The sequence below is a fragment of the Nyctereutes procyonoides genome, unplaced genomic scaffold (assembly GCF_905146905.1).
Source record: "Nyctereutes procyonoides isolate TBG_1078 unplaced genomic scaffold, NYPRO_anot_genome, whole genome shotgun sequence".
NCBI classification, from domain to species: Eukaryota; Metazoa; Chordata; class Mammalia; order Carnivora; family Canidae; genus Nyctereutes; species Nyctereutes procyonoides.
The window spans coordinates 21,304,745-21,322,311 of record NW_026575043.1 but is presented as its reverse complement, the minus strand read 5'-3'; the positions used below and the strand labels follow the sequence as shown (position 1 = coordinate 21,322,311).

At 53.0% G+C, this 17,567-nt stretch overlaps 1 protein-coding gene across 2 annotated transcripts in view; it reads left to right on the top strand.

Annotated features, from left to right (window-relative positions):
* The window catches only part of CDYL (chromodomain Y like), a 174,962-nt gene that overhangs the window by 151,474 nt on the left and 5,921 nt on the right, over positions 1 to 17,567 (top strand). For both annotated transcript variants that reach the window (XM_055322931.1, XM_055322930.1), the window contains exons 3-5: positions 5,088 to 5,344; positions 6,252 to 6,424; positions 12,296 to 12,506. In XM_055322931.1, coding sequence (XP_055178906.1) covers positions 5,088 to 5,344; positions 6,252 to 6,424; positions 12,296 to 12,506 — 641 coding nt within the window. The remainder of the gene's footprint in view (positions 1 to 5,087; positions 5,345 to 6,251; positions 6,425 to 12,295; positions 12,507 to 17,567) is intronic.

Below are 17,567 nucleotides of genomic sequence, written 5' to 3'. Positions count from 1 at the left end.
TCTGTTAAATGAGTTCATCTTGATCATAGGTCCGAGTTTTCTACTTTCTACTTTGCATGTCTGTAGTTTGTGGGCTGCTAAATGTTGGGACTTTTACATTTTGGGGCACTGGTTTTATTTTATGCTTTTAAAAGTGTTAGGTTTGTTCTGACATCCACTTGTTACTTGCAAATCAGTTTGACCTTTTCAAGGCTTGTATTTTTAAGCGTGGTCAGTGCAGTTCTAGAGTATCCCTTGTTCTAGAGCCAGAGGTGCCTGTTCCGGGGTCTCGACCCCGTGTCCAGTGTATTCAGTGAAGTCTTTCCACTCTGGCTGGGGACGACTGCCAGCCCCATGTACACTCTGGCAATTACATGGTTTATAGGTCATTTTTTCCTCAAAAGTTGTTGTCTGGCAACCCTTGTGGAATTTCACCTCACAGTTCAAGGAAGACTCAGGAGGGTCCCGAGGCCATTCTGGAACTTTCTGTGTGGCTCCCTCCTTTTCAGCACCCCACCCCACGGATGATAGCCTCCTGGGCTCCTCCTGATTTTAGGACTTCTGCTGGGCAGCATGCAGTGTCCCTTCCCTGCACCCGCTGTGTGGACGTGGCCTCCAGGCAGAAAGCCTGCTATGTTGTTGAGCTTGCCAGGCTTGGTCCCCTTCATGCTCAGAACGTGGTCCTGCCCTGCCTATGGTCCAGCATCTGAAATAGTTGTTTGGTGGATTTTTTTTTTTTTTTTTTTTACCTTTCAGTTTTCCACTTACGCGGGCAAGTAAGGAAATGCAGCTGTTTCTCTCAATGTTTAGAAGCAGAAGGCACATTTCATTTTTCGAGAGACATGCTTTTTGAAGCAGTGATTTCTAACAGGTTAATAAACACATGTTTGAGGGCATCCTTTTTGTTCTCGAGCATGTTGGAAAAAAAAAAAGACATTTATTAGGAGAGGCTCTAAAATGGGTTTGTCCTCACTGGTTTTTCTGCCAGTAAATCCTAGGAAGGCATTTAGTAGTCTCTGAATCCAAATCCTTAAGAAACTGTCAGCTTGCTGAGAACGTTTGTTCCATTTTTTCATGAGAGCTGTTGGTTTAGGGAGTCACAGTACATTTTCACACAGTTTACATGTGGAGGATATTTTTTCCCGAATCTCAGTGTTTACCTTTTAGATTGGTCATTAGCAGTTGATTCTGCACTGAAGCATACTGCTTGCTGTCCCCAGATTGAGAGCAGGTGATCAGCTGTGTGACGTCGGGCAGGCCACTTACCTTCTCATCCCTCCGTGGAGGGAGCTGGGCTGATGGGACTTGAAGGGCCCTTCCATTCCTTCCTTCAGTGATATTGAGTGTTCCAAGCCCTGAGGATACATTAGTAAATGAGACAGGCAGGGATGCTGCTGTCACGGAGCTCAGTGGAGTACAGCAACGACATAGATGCTACAAATAAAAAAATCAAATGAGGAAGAGAAATACCTTTGGTGAAGGAGCTGTGAGGAAAACATACAAGGGCAACATGAGTGGTGATGGGAGGGCCCATGTTAGGGGGTGCTCCTCAGAGGCTTGTCTGCAGATGGGATGCTCGAGCTGCCTTCCAGATGAGCAGAAGGAACCAGCCATTTGAGGCTGTAAGGCAAGAACATTCTAGGCAGAAGGAGGAGCCAAGTGTAAAGGCCTTGAGGTGAGCACAAACCCAGAATGGTGAGAGACCTCCATACCTAGGTTGTCGTGAGTGAGGGGCTCAGGGGCACAAACGATGGCAGGGGGTGGTGGGGGACATCAGGACCCGGCTCCTGCTGGCAGTCTGATTCTGATACTCAGTCCTGCTGTGACACTTCTCTACCCACATAGGGCACATAGTTAGATGTCACGTGGCCCCATAGGTAGATAACGGAGGGTCCCAGGAGTCCTTACTGGGGTGGGTGTAGTAGTTGAGGCCCTGGTGAGATCCCAGGGTCTGAAATCAGCAGGGACTGAAATGGCACCAGGGAGCCAGTGCAGTTTTAACAGGGAGATGAAGGCCAAGTTCAACAATCCTGGTCAGCATGAGCCAGCATGAATCCATATCCACATTTGCAGAACCACGGATAGCTCCATAGGACCTGTTGCCTCAAAGAAGAGAAAATGGGCTTTTTGTGAAGTTCACATAAAAAGGCTACAAGGACCCCATAGCCAGAAATCCCGCTTCTGGGGAAAGAAGCCACCAGGAAATCTGCCTGTAGAGTTAAGGAATGCACGCCTTTTAAATAGGGGAGAAGCAAGAGCAGTTCGGGGAGGGGAAAGGGGCCTGCTCTGAAGTCAGCAGGCTTTGTTTTGGCAGAAGGCAGCTATCCAACCCTCAGCAGACCATCCCCCGGGTTGCTGGGTCGGGTTGCTGGGTTGTTCTCCCTGTGTTCTCATACAGCACCAATTAATTCAGTTTGCAGTTAGTAACTCTTAAGGATCCAGACAGCTCTCCACCTGTTCTTGTTAGCACACTGGCCTGTGTAGTCTGCAAGAACCCCCTCCTCCTGGGCCCGCCGGAGCCTCCAGCCCGTCTCCACTCGTTTTGCTTTTGTCACATCACCTTTCACCTCGGAGTTGGGAGGCCTCCAGGCTTGCCTGTCTGCACAGGATGGCTCCTCATGTGGTCTCTTTTAGGGCAGGGGAGTCACTGTTGTCAGCTGCCTTCTCCAGCCCAGCATCCTCTTACCTGGCAGTTGTAGCTCTGTGTTTCTTAAAACAGCATATTAATAGATTCTTGATGTGAACATGAATGGTTTTTTATTTAACAACTTCTGTCTTTCATTGTCTCCTGCAGTCTGGCTTTTTTCCCTTAGCACTCCAGTGACACTGCTTGCCCGAGTTTATTAATGGCTGCTCATCTCCCCTCCCATTGCCTCTTCTTTCTCCTTCGAGGGGAGCCTCTTACTGCCTTCCTGCCTCCCCACTGCCTCCTGGCCCTGCATGTGGTTCCAGCAGGCTTGCTCCTCACTCCTCACTCTTCCTCTGGAGCTCCTGCTTCTCAATTCAACCATCACTTCTGGGCACCAGCTCTACTCATCTCTACCCTGATTTCTCTCACCCCCATTTCTGGGCTCTGGAGCATCTGCACTTGAGTAATAGCTGTGGATAAAATCACGTTTCTCCCTTCTCGCCCTCCCGCAGCCTACGTCAGACTCCCCTGTGGGTGCCCCATCTGCTGGGCACCCAGGCTCAGTGGTTTCAGGGTCATCTGTGATCCATTTGCCTGTTACTCAAGAAGTTATCTGGTCACGTTGCCTCTAGCTGCAGTGGAGTGTGTTGAGGATGGTGGGCAGAGGGAACACCGTGGGGGAGGTTCTGATGAAGGAGAGGTTGAAAGTTAAGAAAGAGGGCCCTTACTAGCTTCCTCAGGATTCAGGACACTCTGTGTTACTGGCAACAGCAGCTTATCAAGTGCTCTTTCAGTTGGCAGTCCCAGCATTGGAATGACGGAGGCCAAGGTAATGTTAGTGTTTATTGCAGTGTGGGTCAGTAAAGTGGATCACGGAGCCTCCATTCAGTGGACTGATAATGCAGCCTTAGAAAAGACCGAGAGCTGACCTGCTAAGACAAGTTCTAAGATACTGTCAAGTGATAAAAGCGAGAGAAGACAAAATACTATGTCTGCTAAACTACCACTTGTGTTTTCTTTAAAGGTGGGTGGAAATACTTATATTCTTACTTGCTTGTGGATACATCCAGACACTGTGGAAGGATAGCGGGAAACCAGACTGAGTGGCTACCTGGAGGGTGCGGGTCCTGGGCAGGGGGAGGGCAGGGGTACTGGGGGGCCTCGTACCACACACCTTCTTACATCTGTAGGTTCTTGAACCTTATGCATGTATTTTAACCTCTTCCAAAGTTCCAAAAGACTGAATTTGTTTTTTAAAAAACCTCTGAAGTTTTTCTACCAATTAAATGTGAAAGTCGTTTTGTTTGACCACGGAGATTATTTGACTTCTCTAGATGGCCATTCCTGAGTCTTTTCTGGTGGCTTTGGCTTATTTTCTTTCACTGTGGAGGAAATATTTCTGACCTATAATTCGTGTTCTTCCCCCCACAGAACTTCTACCCTTGCTAATTTTATGAGTTAAGCTTGATCCAATTTTCTTACATTTCTTTCCCTTTCTTCTTTCACCCAAGGCTCTATATATTATCAGATGTGATAATAATACTCCGACAATTCATATGAATAGGATGATTATAGTTCTTTATTAATATTTCAATTCTTGGGCGCCTGGGGGCTCAAGTCAGTTGGGCGTCTGCCTTTGGCTCAGGTCGTGAACCTGGGGTCCTGGGATCAAGTCCCAGGTGGGGCTCTGGGCTCAGGCGGGAAGTCTGCTTCTCCCTCTGCCCCTTCCCCTGCTTGTGCGTGTTCTCGTTCTCTCTCTCTCTCTCTCTCTCTCTCTCTCCCCCCCTCCCTCCCTCCCCCTCCCCCCCTCCCTCCCCGTCAAGTAAATAACATCTTTAAAAGAAAATACTTGAATTCTTCCCCGGATGTAACCTGATAAACTCTGCAAAAGCATTAAATGAAACTCTGGCCTCTATTCTAAGAAACACTCCGTTCAGAAGACCGCGTGTTGAAGACGCAGCAGCCACGGTGATGTTGAGGCGCTGACTCAGGAGGGAGAAGTAGCACAACACTTTAGGTGGCAGGAAAGAGAATTGTCTTGAAGTGCTAGTTAGAAGGCTGTTTGTAAGAGAGCATCACATCCCAGGGGCGAGGGAGCCCTCCCGAGAGGCTGGGGCCCGCAGCTGGGGCTCACGATCTGCATTCAGAAAAAGAAATTTCAGCTGAATGGCAGGTAGCTTTGGCTCCAATAATGATATGTTTTGAAGCAATTTCCCTTTTGCGTTCCACTTCTCGAGCCCGGAATAGGCACCCTTCCTGAGGCCCATTCTCTCGGTCCCATCCTTTAAGAGTCTCAAATTTTGTAGCTTTTCAGCAATCCATCTTTATTTATTTAGGAGAGATAAGCAAGACAGGGTGATTTCCTTGTGAGACCTGGAAGGAAAACAAATGCCCTTAACAGCAGACCTTTGGCGGCCCTGGGGCGGGGGCGACTAGGCCGCCACACACCACAGACCCTGTGATTTCACACTCTCGGCAGGTTCGTCTCCGTTCATGGACGCGTTAACAGCCAACGGGACGACCAACATACAGACGTCTGTTACAGGAGTGACAGCCGGGAAAAGGAAATTTATTGACGACAGGAGAGACCAGCCTTTTGACAAGCGGTTGCGTTTCAGCGTGAGGCAAACGGAAAGTGCCTACAGATACAGAGATATTGTCGTCAGGAAGCAGGATGGCTTCACCCACATCTTGTTGTCAACAAAATCATCAGAGAATAATTCCCTAAACCCAGAGGTGAGACACATTCCTTGGCCAATTCGTGCTTCGCGTTTCCCCGCACGCCCGTACCCGGGGCCTGCCTCGAACCGGTGCTCTCTGCGCCCTTGGCCTGCCCCACTCGCAGAGGGACCGGTGTCGCCGCTCCCCACTGCAGGGCCTTCGTGCTCCTCGCGGGGAGCACCTGGCGAGGTCGGCTCTCAGGGTCTGGGGAGCGGGTGCTTGCACACGTTGAGAAACAAACCCTCAGGTGTGTCCGGGGAAGTGTCGGAGCCCGCGCCGGGCGTCCTTACAGCCCTGCACGCCGCGGGTGGCTGATTCCCCCGGATGCGCCCAGGCCAAGTGCTTTCCAGATGAGAAAACCAAGAGTTCGTAGGTCTGGCCGGGCCCCGTGGCCAACCCACTCGGGGCTGGTGTCCAGTACACGTTTAGACTGCAGAGTCCCTTGTCCCTTCGTCCCTTCACTGGGTATTTGTAAATGCTTCAGAGGGATCGTGCCCTCTTTTCAGTGGCTTGTGCCCTTCTAGAACGACCCCTGCTGCTGTGCTCGCACTTACTGTGCTTCTGCACCAAACTGCTGGGGTTTCCGTCCCAGCTCTGGCAGGTGGGTGTTTAAAAAAAAAAAAAGGGACAAAAAAGCAGGGAACCCTAGTTTCTTTCAACTGGTTGAATGTGCCACCTGCTGTCCAAACTGTAGAAATGCCAAGTGGAAGTCCTGTGTCCCTTGCCTGGTCTGCCAGAGTCCCCGCGACAGGAAGCGGAGGTGACTTGGCCTCACCTGTCCCTGTCGCACTCCGCCCCCAGCGTTCCCAGGCTGGCTACAGGAAAGAGGCTTCCTCTGGGGCCAGGCTGGCCGCTCGCACAGCGCTCTTAGGATTCTGTCTCGAGAATACCCTTTGCCACTTTAACTTCTGGTGACTTCCAGGTAATGAAAGAAGTCCAGAGCGCCCTGAGCACGGCCGCCGCCGACGACAGCAAGCTCGTGCTGCTCAGCGCGGTGGGCAGCGTCTTCTGCTGCGGGCTCGACTTTATTTATTTTATACGGCGTTTAACAGACGACAGGAAAAGAGAAAGCACTAAAATGGCAGAAGCTATCAGGTATGCAGACCCGGTGTCTCCTCACGGCTCTGGGAGGGTCTTGCCTTTCGCGTACCCCCCCCACCCCCCACCCCGCCCCAGAACAGGCTCCAGCAAGCCCGCCCTCCACTGAGACACACGGGATCCAAACTAATGGAATCAGCTGTCTTTCCTGTGGGCCTGGCATCAAGTGCTGCTTGCCTTGAGCAAGTCACTGATTTCAAGGCTGGCTCGAGCCCAGCGCGTGCTCAGGGAATGTTCCAACGGTCAGCGTGGACAGCAGCACAGAGCCAGAGCGCCCGTTGTCGGTACCGTGAGCGGGTTCTGTCCTCAGCCCTGCAAGATGCATTGTCTTTCCCATAATGACTTACCGTTTGCTCGACTCTGAAAGACACTGGCCGGGCTACATGACACGCTGGTGCCATAACATCACATGAAAAGCATGTTTCAGCACAAGCACCTTCTTGTGCAAGTCCATCCCGAGCTCCAGCGACCCATAAAACTAGACCCCGTAGGGTGAAAAGTGAGAGTTCCCTTTCTCTCACGTGTTCCCCGCCCCCCCAGGGACCCACCATTCGTTTAGGTCTTTCCAGCCTTTTTCTAAACACTGTCAAGTACGCATTCCTTACGTATTACAGATAATATAGATTTATTTTTAGTTCCGTTAAATAAATGGAATTATACTGTGTGTTCTTTTGCAACTTGCATTTTCCATTTAACCGTGTGACTTCAGAGATTTCCATTTCTCCTGTTTGGGGATCTTTCACTGCCATATCATAATATTGCAAAAAGCTTCCCTAGAATCACCTGACGCTGCCATGAGCCTATCTAGGGACATATTCATTTTCCATAGTTTACGGTGAGGAATAAACTGTAAGGATAATTTAAAATATCTAATTATTCAGAAATTAATTTTATTTGGAGCGAAGGAAACCCAGTCACCAACCAGGAAGACCACTCACTGTACTGCCTTAACCTACCTCCCTAAAATGTCATATCCCCGAGTGACCCCTGAGAACCCTCCCATGTGCTTGCTTTTGCCTTGCATGGGGTTCAAGAAGACGGGAACTTAGACACACAGACATACAAGGTAAACTTGGTCAGATCTTCTCCAAATCCCCAGATACTTGGAGTTGAAGCTGAGCTGCTTTGGGTGATTATTGGGCGCTTTGTGGCTAAGATCCTGTGCCCTGACCCTGGGGGCACAGGGCTTCCTGGTCCCCCCAACCATCCCTATAGGTGCACGTCGAGATCAGTGGAAGTTCTGTCTTGGTGGTGTGGACTGGGGCAGAGGAGTCCTGGAACCCCATACCTAGGGGTGTCCAGGCATTGCCTTGGCCTTTGTTAAAATTGTTAAAAATTTTCAAAATTAGTATATTTTGTCACTGTATACAGATGCATGCATGCATACAACAGGTTCCTTCGTCTTTTTAAACATTACCACTTTTCAGATTATTATATGATAGTTGTTTTTTCAAAAACAGTTTGAAGTTTTACAGTCTAATTAAGTATTGTCTAAATATTGTCTCTGGTCTCCTACATAATTTCATACGTGTAGTAGACTGGACCATCTTTTTTTTTTTTTTTTTTTTTTTTTTAAGATTTTATTTATTTATTCATGAGAGACACCGAGAGAGAGAAGCAGAGACACAGGCAGAGGGAGAAGCAGGCTCCATGCAGGGAGCCCGATGCAGGACTCGATCCCGGGACTCCAGGATCACGCCCTGGGCCGAAGGCGGCGCTAAACCGCTGAGGTGCCCTAGATTGGACCATCTTATGACTCAATTTCAAATTGACCTTCTTGATCAATACACACAATTACTTGACAGACTCAGTACCTCTAAGACAACTTGTAGGTATTCCTGATTATTAACCCATCCCGTCCTTTTAGGATGAACTACGTGGGTCTAATTTTCATTTTTTTTTTAATTTTCATTTTTTAAATACAAAGTATTGCGCCTCAGGCGGTGACTTTGTAGATTTTCTGTAAGCTCACACTGACTTTACACATGATGCTGTGATTTGGGGAGCTCTGCCGTAAAAAGGGACCTGGATTTGTCAGCCAGTGCCTTCTGCATTCTGGCTCATTTCTCCCTGGAGACGCTTCCCTGAGCTCCACTCCTAAATCTCGCTGTCTCCACCCAAGCCTGGCCCACTCTTCCCGTGTTGAATTGCCCTTGACGGTGGCTGAGGCTTCCATTGTGGGTACTGGAAAACAGCCAGGAAAGATGGATGGACTGACCACATTTGTGGGACCTTTAGGTCACTGCAGGAGTTTTATCAGACAGGTGCCCTCTCCCGTTTCTTGTCCAGACTGTCCCTCTCCTCACCCCCGACAAAAAGACCAAATCCTACTTTACGGAAACCCACTTGGTTCTTCTTAAAGTGAATTTTTTTTGTCAATGCGAATTTCTCTTCATGTACTCTGGCAGGGTGTGACAATAATTAGTTATACCAGATTCACTTAACCTCCGCTCTAGCTCATTTGCATTTAAATTAATTTTTATATGTATAAGATGGGCTTTACACAAAAAGCTGTATATTTGTTGCTGCCGTGTTGCTTGGATCCCTTAAAACTTTGGGGCGAAGGACGTCCCCATGGCAAGTCTCCTCCATAAGAAGTGGGAAATGGGAAGCTGGGGCTCGGATGGGGATGGGCTGGTCGGGTTCCTGCTACAGCGAGTTCGGTCCCGGGGCCGCAGGCCTAACCAGGGGCAGTGGAATCAAACATTCAGCACGTTGGTGACAAAAACACAGTTACTGTGACTCCATTTATAACATGAGGCTTTGGAAGTCTGTGGGAACCAGTGGCTCCCTCTTAGCCCCTGAAGGACCGGGAGGCTCCTCCCGCAGGGGGCAGGCATCTTGCACCGCGGACCGGACCCGGGGACCCGGAGGCCAAGCTGGCAGCAGCGACCTCTCCCCGTTGAGGCCTGTGCGGACGGTCACAGGAGGGCAGAGGTCCTCTGAAACACGGCAGGGAGCTGGCGATTAGTGGCCTCGTTTCCTGTTGTTCTGAGGTGGTTTTCTCACTTTTTCGGTGACATCTGTGAAGTAGTAAATGTTCTTCCAAAGAATGGGTGAGAAGTTCGCTTTTGTTAAGTTGTGTTTTCCAACTCCTCTGATGGCCAGTATATAACCTCTTTCCTTCCGTGCCATTCCCGGCACAGCCTCAATAGCTCGGTTCTCACTCACTTCCCAGGAAGCTGAAATTTAAATCCAGTGTGTTGCGTTGAGCACATTTGGACTCGCATGCGTTTTGCTTGAATGCATGTTCTACACGCCCTGGAGGCAGCAGAGGTGCCTCCTTGAAGGCCACACCCCAAGGGCAGCGTCCCCGGGCCTGAAGGCAGCCCCTGCCTCCCTGTCTCTGGTCCCAGGGTGGCTCCATATGCAGCCCACGTGGCCAAGCCTTTGCGGCTCTGCAAGTTTCTGCTAAACAGAAAAGCATCTCTTTTTTTTTAAGATTCTATTTATTTGTTTATTTATTTATTTATTTGTTTATTTATTTATTATAGACGAGAGAGGCAGAGACACAAGAGGAGGGAGAAGTAGGCTCCATGCCGGGAGCCCAATGCAGGACTCGATCCCGGGACTCTAGGATCACGCCCTGGCCAAAGGCAGGCGCCAAACCTCTGAGCCACCCAGGGATCCCCCAGAAAAGCATTTCTATGAAGTTTGTTGTCGTTTTCAAACAACAAATTTGAGGGGCGGGGGCGGGGCACGCTCATTTCTGACATCTCGGAGCTCACATGTCAGAATGGTCGCTGTGTCCTCTAAAAGAGGAAAGATGGTCTTTGCTCAGGTGTCCCAGAAGCAGCCACCGGTTTCGAATGAAGCTATCATCCCAAGCAAAAATAAAAATAACTTGAGGGGCGGGGGTGGGGAATCAACCTCAAACAATTCTCCAGGCTTTGATTTTGCAGTATCTATTTTAGAAGCATTTTTTTTTCTTCTGTACAAGGTACAACGTGAGAAGGAGCGCTTGCTCTGGGGGGTGATTGATTCCTTTGACCATTTCTCTGTAAAGTCACTCTCTTACTGCAATATGTGGTCATTTCTTTCATGTTACCCTGCCATCCCATTCATGGTTTCCAGATGTTGTTAGCACTGGTGCAGTTCCTACCGGGCGCCTGTCCACACGAGGCAGATGAAAGCAGGGCGACTCCAGGGCACCCGGGGACGTGTTTTGAAAACGTCTGCTCTGTATCATGGAGACCTTTTCAAGAGTCATCAGACTGAGCATAGAAAATGTATTTCCAAAAACAAAAAAAAAAATGTATTTCCATCATGTCATTGACCCAGAATCCTCAAGAGGTGGCACAAGTGAAGTAGCTTCATGTAAATTGTCTACATTATTTCAAGAATCCATTTAAAAGGTTGTCTGGCTCTCTTTGTATCATTAAAACCCAGAGTGATCTTTCTAACAATGCTTCAGGCTCTCGTTTAGAAAGTCTCACTGCACTCATTCATTCGAATGAGTCAATTCTCACTCAATGTAAAGATCCCACAAACCTTAGGGGACCTTGGGGGCTGGGCTGAGGTCTACACTGGCTGCAGGGTGCCTTTGAGAACACTCCCTGGAACTGGGCGTGCAGTGTGTCCCCTCTTCTGTTCTTCACGCACACACACACGCGTGCTCCCCAAACCTCCCTAACCTGCCCTTTCCAAAAAAATATATGACCCCTCATGTCACTATCTGGGGAAATGGGGAGAGCACTTAAGATGTTGGTTATGAAAAAAAAAAAAAAAAGATGTTGAATCATGATTTCCAGAGATAATCTGAAGAGATGTGCTATAGCCTTTAAATTGCTGAATTGCAGAGAGCAACCAGATTGTTGATTCTGGTCCTAAAGATGGTGGTCAGGTTTAGAATTCTGTAATTCTGAGCTAGAACTCTGACTGCCTTAAAGGAATTTTCTTCTGTTTTTGTTGGTACATGTTTGTCCTTCTCTTCACCGTGTTAAATCCTAACAAGCAGCACCCTCTGAACATAAGGTTAAAGTCTAGTGGGAGGAAGATAGCTGCACGTTCCCAGTATGGCATGGCACCAACCTACTACCCTCAGTTGAAAAGCAGCTCACTTTTCCAGTCTGATCCTAAAATAAATCCAAAAATAGCATTGGCTCGGTTTTGTAAAACTGCACATCCTCTGTGAAGGCTGCCCTACCCCTGGTCTTGCTCGCCTTTGCAGCCCTGATGTGATTGTGGTCGACAGCACACAGTGGGGTACACAGTGGCGCACAGGCATGGGTCTCTGCTGCTTGCTCTTCTTCCTTGGATCTCCTGTCTTACACTAGCCTGGACGTTTCTTGGTTCTGCGCCCCCAAGTCATTCCATCTAATTCTGGATACACTCCAGAAATCTCTGGTGTTTCCAAATAGTGAGCTGTCTGAAATTACGTACCAAGTCCAGACCCAGACCCCATGGGTCCTAACCCCAACCTCCTAGTCGTTGCTCAACACCAGACAGTCTTGGTAGGCCCTGTGCCAGGTTTCCTTTGGGAGAGTTCTAGATTGGTCATCAGAAGCCCACAGTGTTTATTGGGCTCCTTATGTCTTAAAAGGAAGAAAGGTTGAAGAGAAAGATGGATTGGTCCTGGAGCCCGAGCGCCAGCTGCAAATCCAAGAGCAGCCTCTGACTGGACTTCACCCATAGTCTTCATACAGGTCCTGTAGCCACCCTCTCAAAGCATCCAGGACACCTTTGGGCCCTTACAGCACACGGTCAAGAAGTCCATGGCCTGCTTCCGGGAGAAGGCCTTCAGCGAACCTCAGCGCGTACCGATTTCTATAGTTCACCTCTTGGTTTATTGAACTTTATAATAGTAGATTTTTCTGTTGCTCAGATACACAATGTTTTGAGTAATTTCCCATTTATTTTTCATTTTAGAAACTTCGTGAATACTTTCATTCAGTTTAAGAAGCCTATTATTGTAGCAGTAAATGGCCCAGCCATTGGACTAGGAGCCTCCATATTGCCTCTTTGTGATGTGGTTTGGGCCAATGAAAAGGCTTGGTTTCAAACACCCTATACTACCTTCGGACAGAGTCCAGATGGCTGTTCCACCGTTATGTTTCCCAAGATTATGGGAGGAGCATCTGTGAGTATCTCTATTTTTAAAAATTATTCTAGAAAACTTCCTGAAGAAATCTAGTTTGGTCGTTGGTTTTCTAAATATATACAGGGTGTCATTTTTGTGGGGACTTCTATCAAATACACTTGCTCAGTTCTGTTCATTTACTCATATTCTTCATGAAATCATAGATTTTCATATTTTGGTTCATAGAACATTTATGGACACATTGCATCATTTCCTAGAGAAGGACTTTACTCGGTGAGCACTGATAGGCACTTGTAGTAAATACCCAGTTTGTAACCCAAACAATAGAGTGTGCCATCAAAACATTCTTGCCCTGATAACTTAAAAGCCAATAACCTAAAAGCTGTACTTTTAAGGGAAAAAAGCAAAGTGAGTCAGGATAAGAGAAATCTTCCCGTGTGATTGTGGAGCTTTATCTTTTTAACTATTTAATCTATCCATAATAAGAGTGTTTGTAGCTTTTGATTTTTTTCAAGAAGTTACACACATTGTATTTCTTACTCCTTGAAGTAGGGCAAGTGGTGGTGTCTTGGGTTGGGGTCTCCACAAGCCCACACTGAGGTGTGGACTTTGGCATGGTGGAGAAATATCAGATGGCCTGCACCTGTGGGCAGGATGGCAGCAGGTGGGGGGCTGGACAGCGGAAGGCAGGCCCAGCGAAGCTTGGGCCACCTGTGGGGAGCTCTGGAGCACGTACGGCCTTGTCACGGTTGTCCCACAGTGGACTGAAATGGCTGGTTCCTTTATGTCCATCACCGCCAAGTGTGGGCTGCCTGGGAAGAGTGTCGTGACCGTGGACAAGGCGACTCTCTGCAGCAGGGGACGTCCCCGAAGGAGCTGATGATGGCTGGCTGCTGACAGCTCTCCCACCAGCTGGGACAGCACAACATCCCCTGGATGGGACTCGGTGGCACTTCCCCGTGTCCATCACAGTCCACCGTTTGGCCTTTCCTATCCACCTTTCATACGCATTGTTCGGGGCCCTCTTCCCAGGACAAGATGTGGAGGACAGGGATTAGCCACTGATGACTGTTGAGGGCGAGAACCGCCTGGATGTCAGTTAGCGGGTAAGCGTATGATGAGAACACGGCTACTTGCATCCTCTCCTTATCTGCGGTGGGAACAATCACAACTTTACAGTAGAGGAGCCTGGCAGGCACCACCTTACTGAGGGCTCGGAGTTCCCAGAAGTAAGGCCTGTCTTCAGCCCCAACCTGCTGCAACGAGGATGACAGCATCAGTCCACCAGTCCTGCCAGGTGGGCATCACCTGCGTCCAGCCTGAAGAGAGCACTGGACAGGCCCGGACGGCGACAATCTTCGGACTGTGAGCAGGGCCCTTCCAGAGAGCTGCTCGGTCAGAGACCTGGGTGCCGCCCCACCCTGGAGGGGACGGAGGGGCCCAGCACTTGTGCGCGGCATGGGGTGTCCCACGTGCTTCTGGATCAGAGGAAGGACTTTTCTAGGAAGACAGTCGAACTTTGCAGACGGTTTGTGGCTCGACTCAGTACCATGCTGACGGTCGCTTTCTGGTTTTGATTGTTGTAAGAGGTCATGTGAGACGTTAACGTTAGAGACAGTGCTGGGTAAAGGGTGTATGGTCTCCGTGCTGCCTTTATAATCCTTCCATAAGTCTGGCAGGAAGCGTAGAGGAAAGAGGCAGGAGTTGAGTGGACCCACATAGCTCCAGTAGCTACCCCATCCTTGTCGTCTCCCCCCAGCCACCCCTGCCAGCCCCAGTGGCCGTGCTGTGTGGGGAACACTGGTGTCCCCCCTTCCCCACCACCGCTGAGGAGCTGCCCTTGTGCCCCCCCGTGGCTGCGGCTGGGCCAGGGAGCACCAGGACGTCCCCAGCAGGCAGCACAGGCCCAGGGAGCTGTCCTAGCCTTAAGTTCCCTGGGACCCTTGCTGCGTCCATGGCCGTGTGTGCCCCTCGGGGACCTGCGGAGCCCAGTCTCAGCGGCAGGAGGCACGGGGGCCCTCGGATCACGGGTGGGGTGCGGGGGCAGTGGCAGGTGCCCCCGGCCTGCTCCCACCCCTTATTGCCCAGTTCCGAGTGTTCTGGTCAGGGACATGGTACCACAGCAAGGTCTGTGATGCCCTGTGTACACCGTAGCTCGGGAGAGGGTGCCGCCTCCAAGCCAGTTCCCCGCCTGCCCCTCAGACCGTCCCCGAGCTCCGGCGGCCAGAGGACCCCGGGGCCCTGGGCCTGGTCCCCCGTCTTCTGGCCTGACCTGCCCCATGCCTGCACACTGGGCCTCCTGCAAGCCTCGGAGCGTGGTCCTCGTGAGGACCTCGGGCAGGAGGACAAGCCCAGACTACAGTAGGCATCTGTTCCCGTGAGAACAGTCGGCGGGCTGCCACGTGGCCCACCAGCTGGTCTCCCCAGGAGCGTTGCCAAGCAGGCGGCTCGGCATCGGTGTCTGGCCGGAGGCTGGCTGTTCTGCGGTGACAGTGACTGAATCAGCCTCAGTGTACCCGAGCGCATGGACCCCTGTGTGTGCGTCAGACCTGCGCGGGGCAGCCAGCGGCCGGGACTGCTCTCCCCCTGCCGCGGGGGACGCTGTGTGCCCGACGCCGGTGTGACACAGCCGTGGACCCACTTCCCCAGCCACCACAGGCCGGGCCCCCAGCCTTCCAGGCCCCTGAGCATCCAGCCAGGCTATCGCCGCTGCCCTCGGGCACCGTGTCCCAATTTGGATGCACTTCTCCTTCCGCGCCAGCTGGTCCGGCCCCTGCCCGCAGAGGCTCCAGGGCCCTCACCGCCCGTGTTTCAGCTTGCACCCCCCAGACTGAGCCAGCCCACCCATGACCCCGCTTGCTCGTCAGGACTCCCCGAATGGCCGCAGGTGGGAGCCGAGGTGGGGGCCTGGGCCAGCCACCCGTGCGCCCACCCTGCCCTGGGCCGTGTGTGCCTTATCCCGGGTGCACGCCCTGCCAGGGCAGGCCCGATGGGACCGCTCTTGGCCGACATTTCCAACGTGTGGTTGTGGGTCCCGTGGCTGTGTGTCCGCCTCCGCCAGGGCTCAGGAAGCACTTCACAGTTGTTTTCTAAAAGACATGCTCTTCTCTGCCGTGAGCAGCGCAGCCCGGCTCAGAAGCCCGGGGGCCTGCCCTGGTCATCTCTGGTGCGTGCCCCAGGCTCCCTGAGGCATCTGGTCCCACCCGCTCGGCCGGCTGCTCTGCAGGCTGCTTGGCAGCTCTGACACTTCAGCTCCACCTGGCCTGGCGACCAGCCCCTCCCGGCCCCTCCCCCCAGGAGCAGGGTCGCACCACCTGCCGGACGCTTGCCAGGGAGGTAAACCTTGTATCCCAGCAGAGCTCCCAACTCCGCGGACTCTCCTGTTGGCCCTGCGTCCTGGCTCTGAGTCCGGCACCCTTGTGTCTTCGTGCGGCTCCTGGGACGGAGGAAGCAGGTGACAGGCCTAGCGGCTGGGAGGGGAGGCAGGGCAGGACTTCGGGGGAGTGGGCCGTCTTGCAGGGGGAGGGCTCTGCGTCGTCTCCAGCCAGATGGCAGCGCTTGTTCCACTGGGGACAGAGGGCTCAGGAGTGTGCGGTTCAGCTTGGGGGTGTCCGCCTGAAGTCCCTATGCCGGGTTTAAGGACCTCCTCCATCCGCCCCTCCCCATGCAGCCCAACAGTCCCTCCTGGTGGCTGACCTTGTCTGGAGCTTGACCACCCAGATGATAAGCGTGGGTCTGGATCTGCGCCTTCTCTGCCTTCTTGCTACCCCGGAGCCCCTCTGCCTGCATCAGTGACAAAGAGCAGCTGCTCTCCCGCACCCACGAGGGTTTTAGCGCTTGAGCCCCAACCAGTGCCGGGCGCCCCGGGTGCTCTGCTAGCCCGTGAGGGGGGCGGTCGCCAGGCAGCCCGGGAGCGAGCTTGCCCCGAAGCCCCCTCGTCCCCACTCTCCCATTCCCACTCGGGACGGGCTAGTGTTCCTGGAAGCAGAGGCTGGGGGTTGGGCAGGCTGCCCACCGGGTCAGCATCTTGGCGGGGCAGGGAGGAGGCGGACTGGGCTGAGGGTGAGGTGAGGGGCGGTGCCCCCGGTGCACAGGCGCCCCGGAGCGGGCATGGCTGTGGGGGGTCCCCTGGAGGGGCCGTCCCCAAGCCCCCGGCTAGCAGTGCCCTGGCCGCCGGGCAGCAGGTGTCTCCTGGGCCGCAGCGACCGGCGGGCACATGCGTCCGCCCCGCGGAGGGCTCCGTGTTGTGCGGGTGCAGGGGTGGGCGCCCACCTGTCGGGTCCCCCCGGGGCTGGCGGCAGAGTCGTCCTCAGGGCAAGTACGTCAGGTCCCTTCTGAGTCACTACCGTGAGTAGGTTGCTTGCCAGCAGTTCGCTGGTCGTAAAGACTCCGGAGCGGCGGTGAAAGCGTCCTGCCCCGGTCCTGAGGCCTCGCTTGAGGGGGAAGTGATGGGGCTCCGTGCCCAGGCCGCGTGAGCCAGGCCGACGCCTGAGTGCCGCGGGGCACTCCCAGCCTGACGCTTACGCGCGGTTTGGGCAGAGACCAGAGACCTCCTGGAACTGGAGCCCTTGGGCCGGGGGCTGCTCCGGGCTGGGCCAGCAGGACGGCGGACGGACGGACGGACGGACGCCTGCCTCACCCGACGGTCTGCGAGACGCGCCCCTCCCCGCCGCCTGGTGGCCTCCCGGGGTGCAGGGTTCCCACGGGGCGGTGTGTCCTGTCACCCCCTCCCCGCAGGCGGCCTCCGGGGCCCGAGGGCCCGACCGTCCCACTGAGGCGATGCTGGTCGCAGGACCGGCCCTCACCTCGGGGCTCTCGGGCCCGGTGCCTCCAGTGCCCGCCGAGAAACCCTGCCCGGAGCAAGAGCGGGGAGCGGAGAGTCGGCTCGAAAACTGCGGACTCGGGCCTCCCCGCGGGGGACAACTGATGCTGCCGGCCTGCGTCACACCGGGTCCGGCTCTCGTGGAAGGTGACCCCCTGGCGCAGGCCCTCCGTGACCCCGAGGAAGGTGACCCCCCGGGGAAGGCCCTCCGTGACCCCGAGGAAGGTGACCCCCCGGGGAAGGCCTTCCGTGAGCCCGTGGAAGGTGACCCCCGAGGC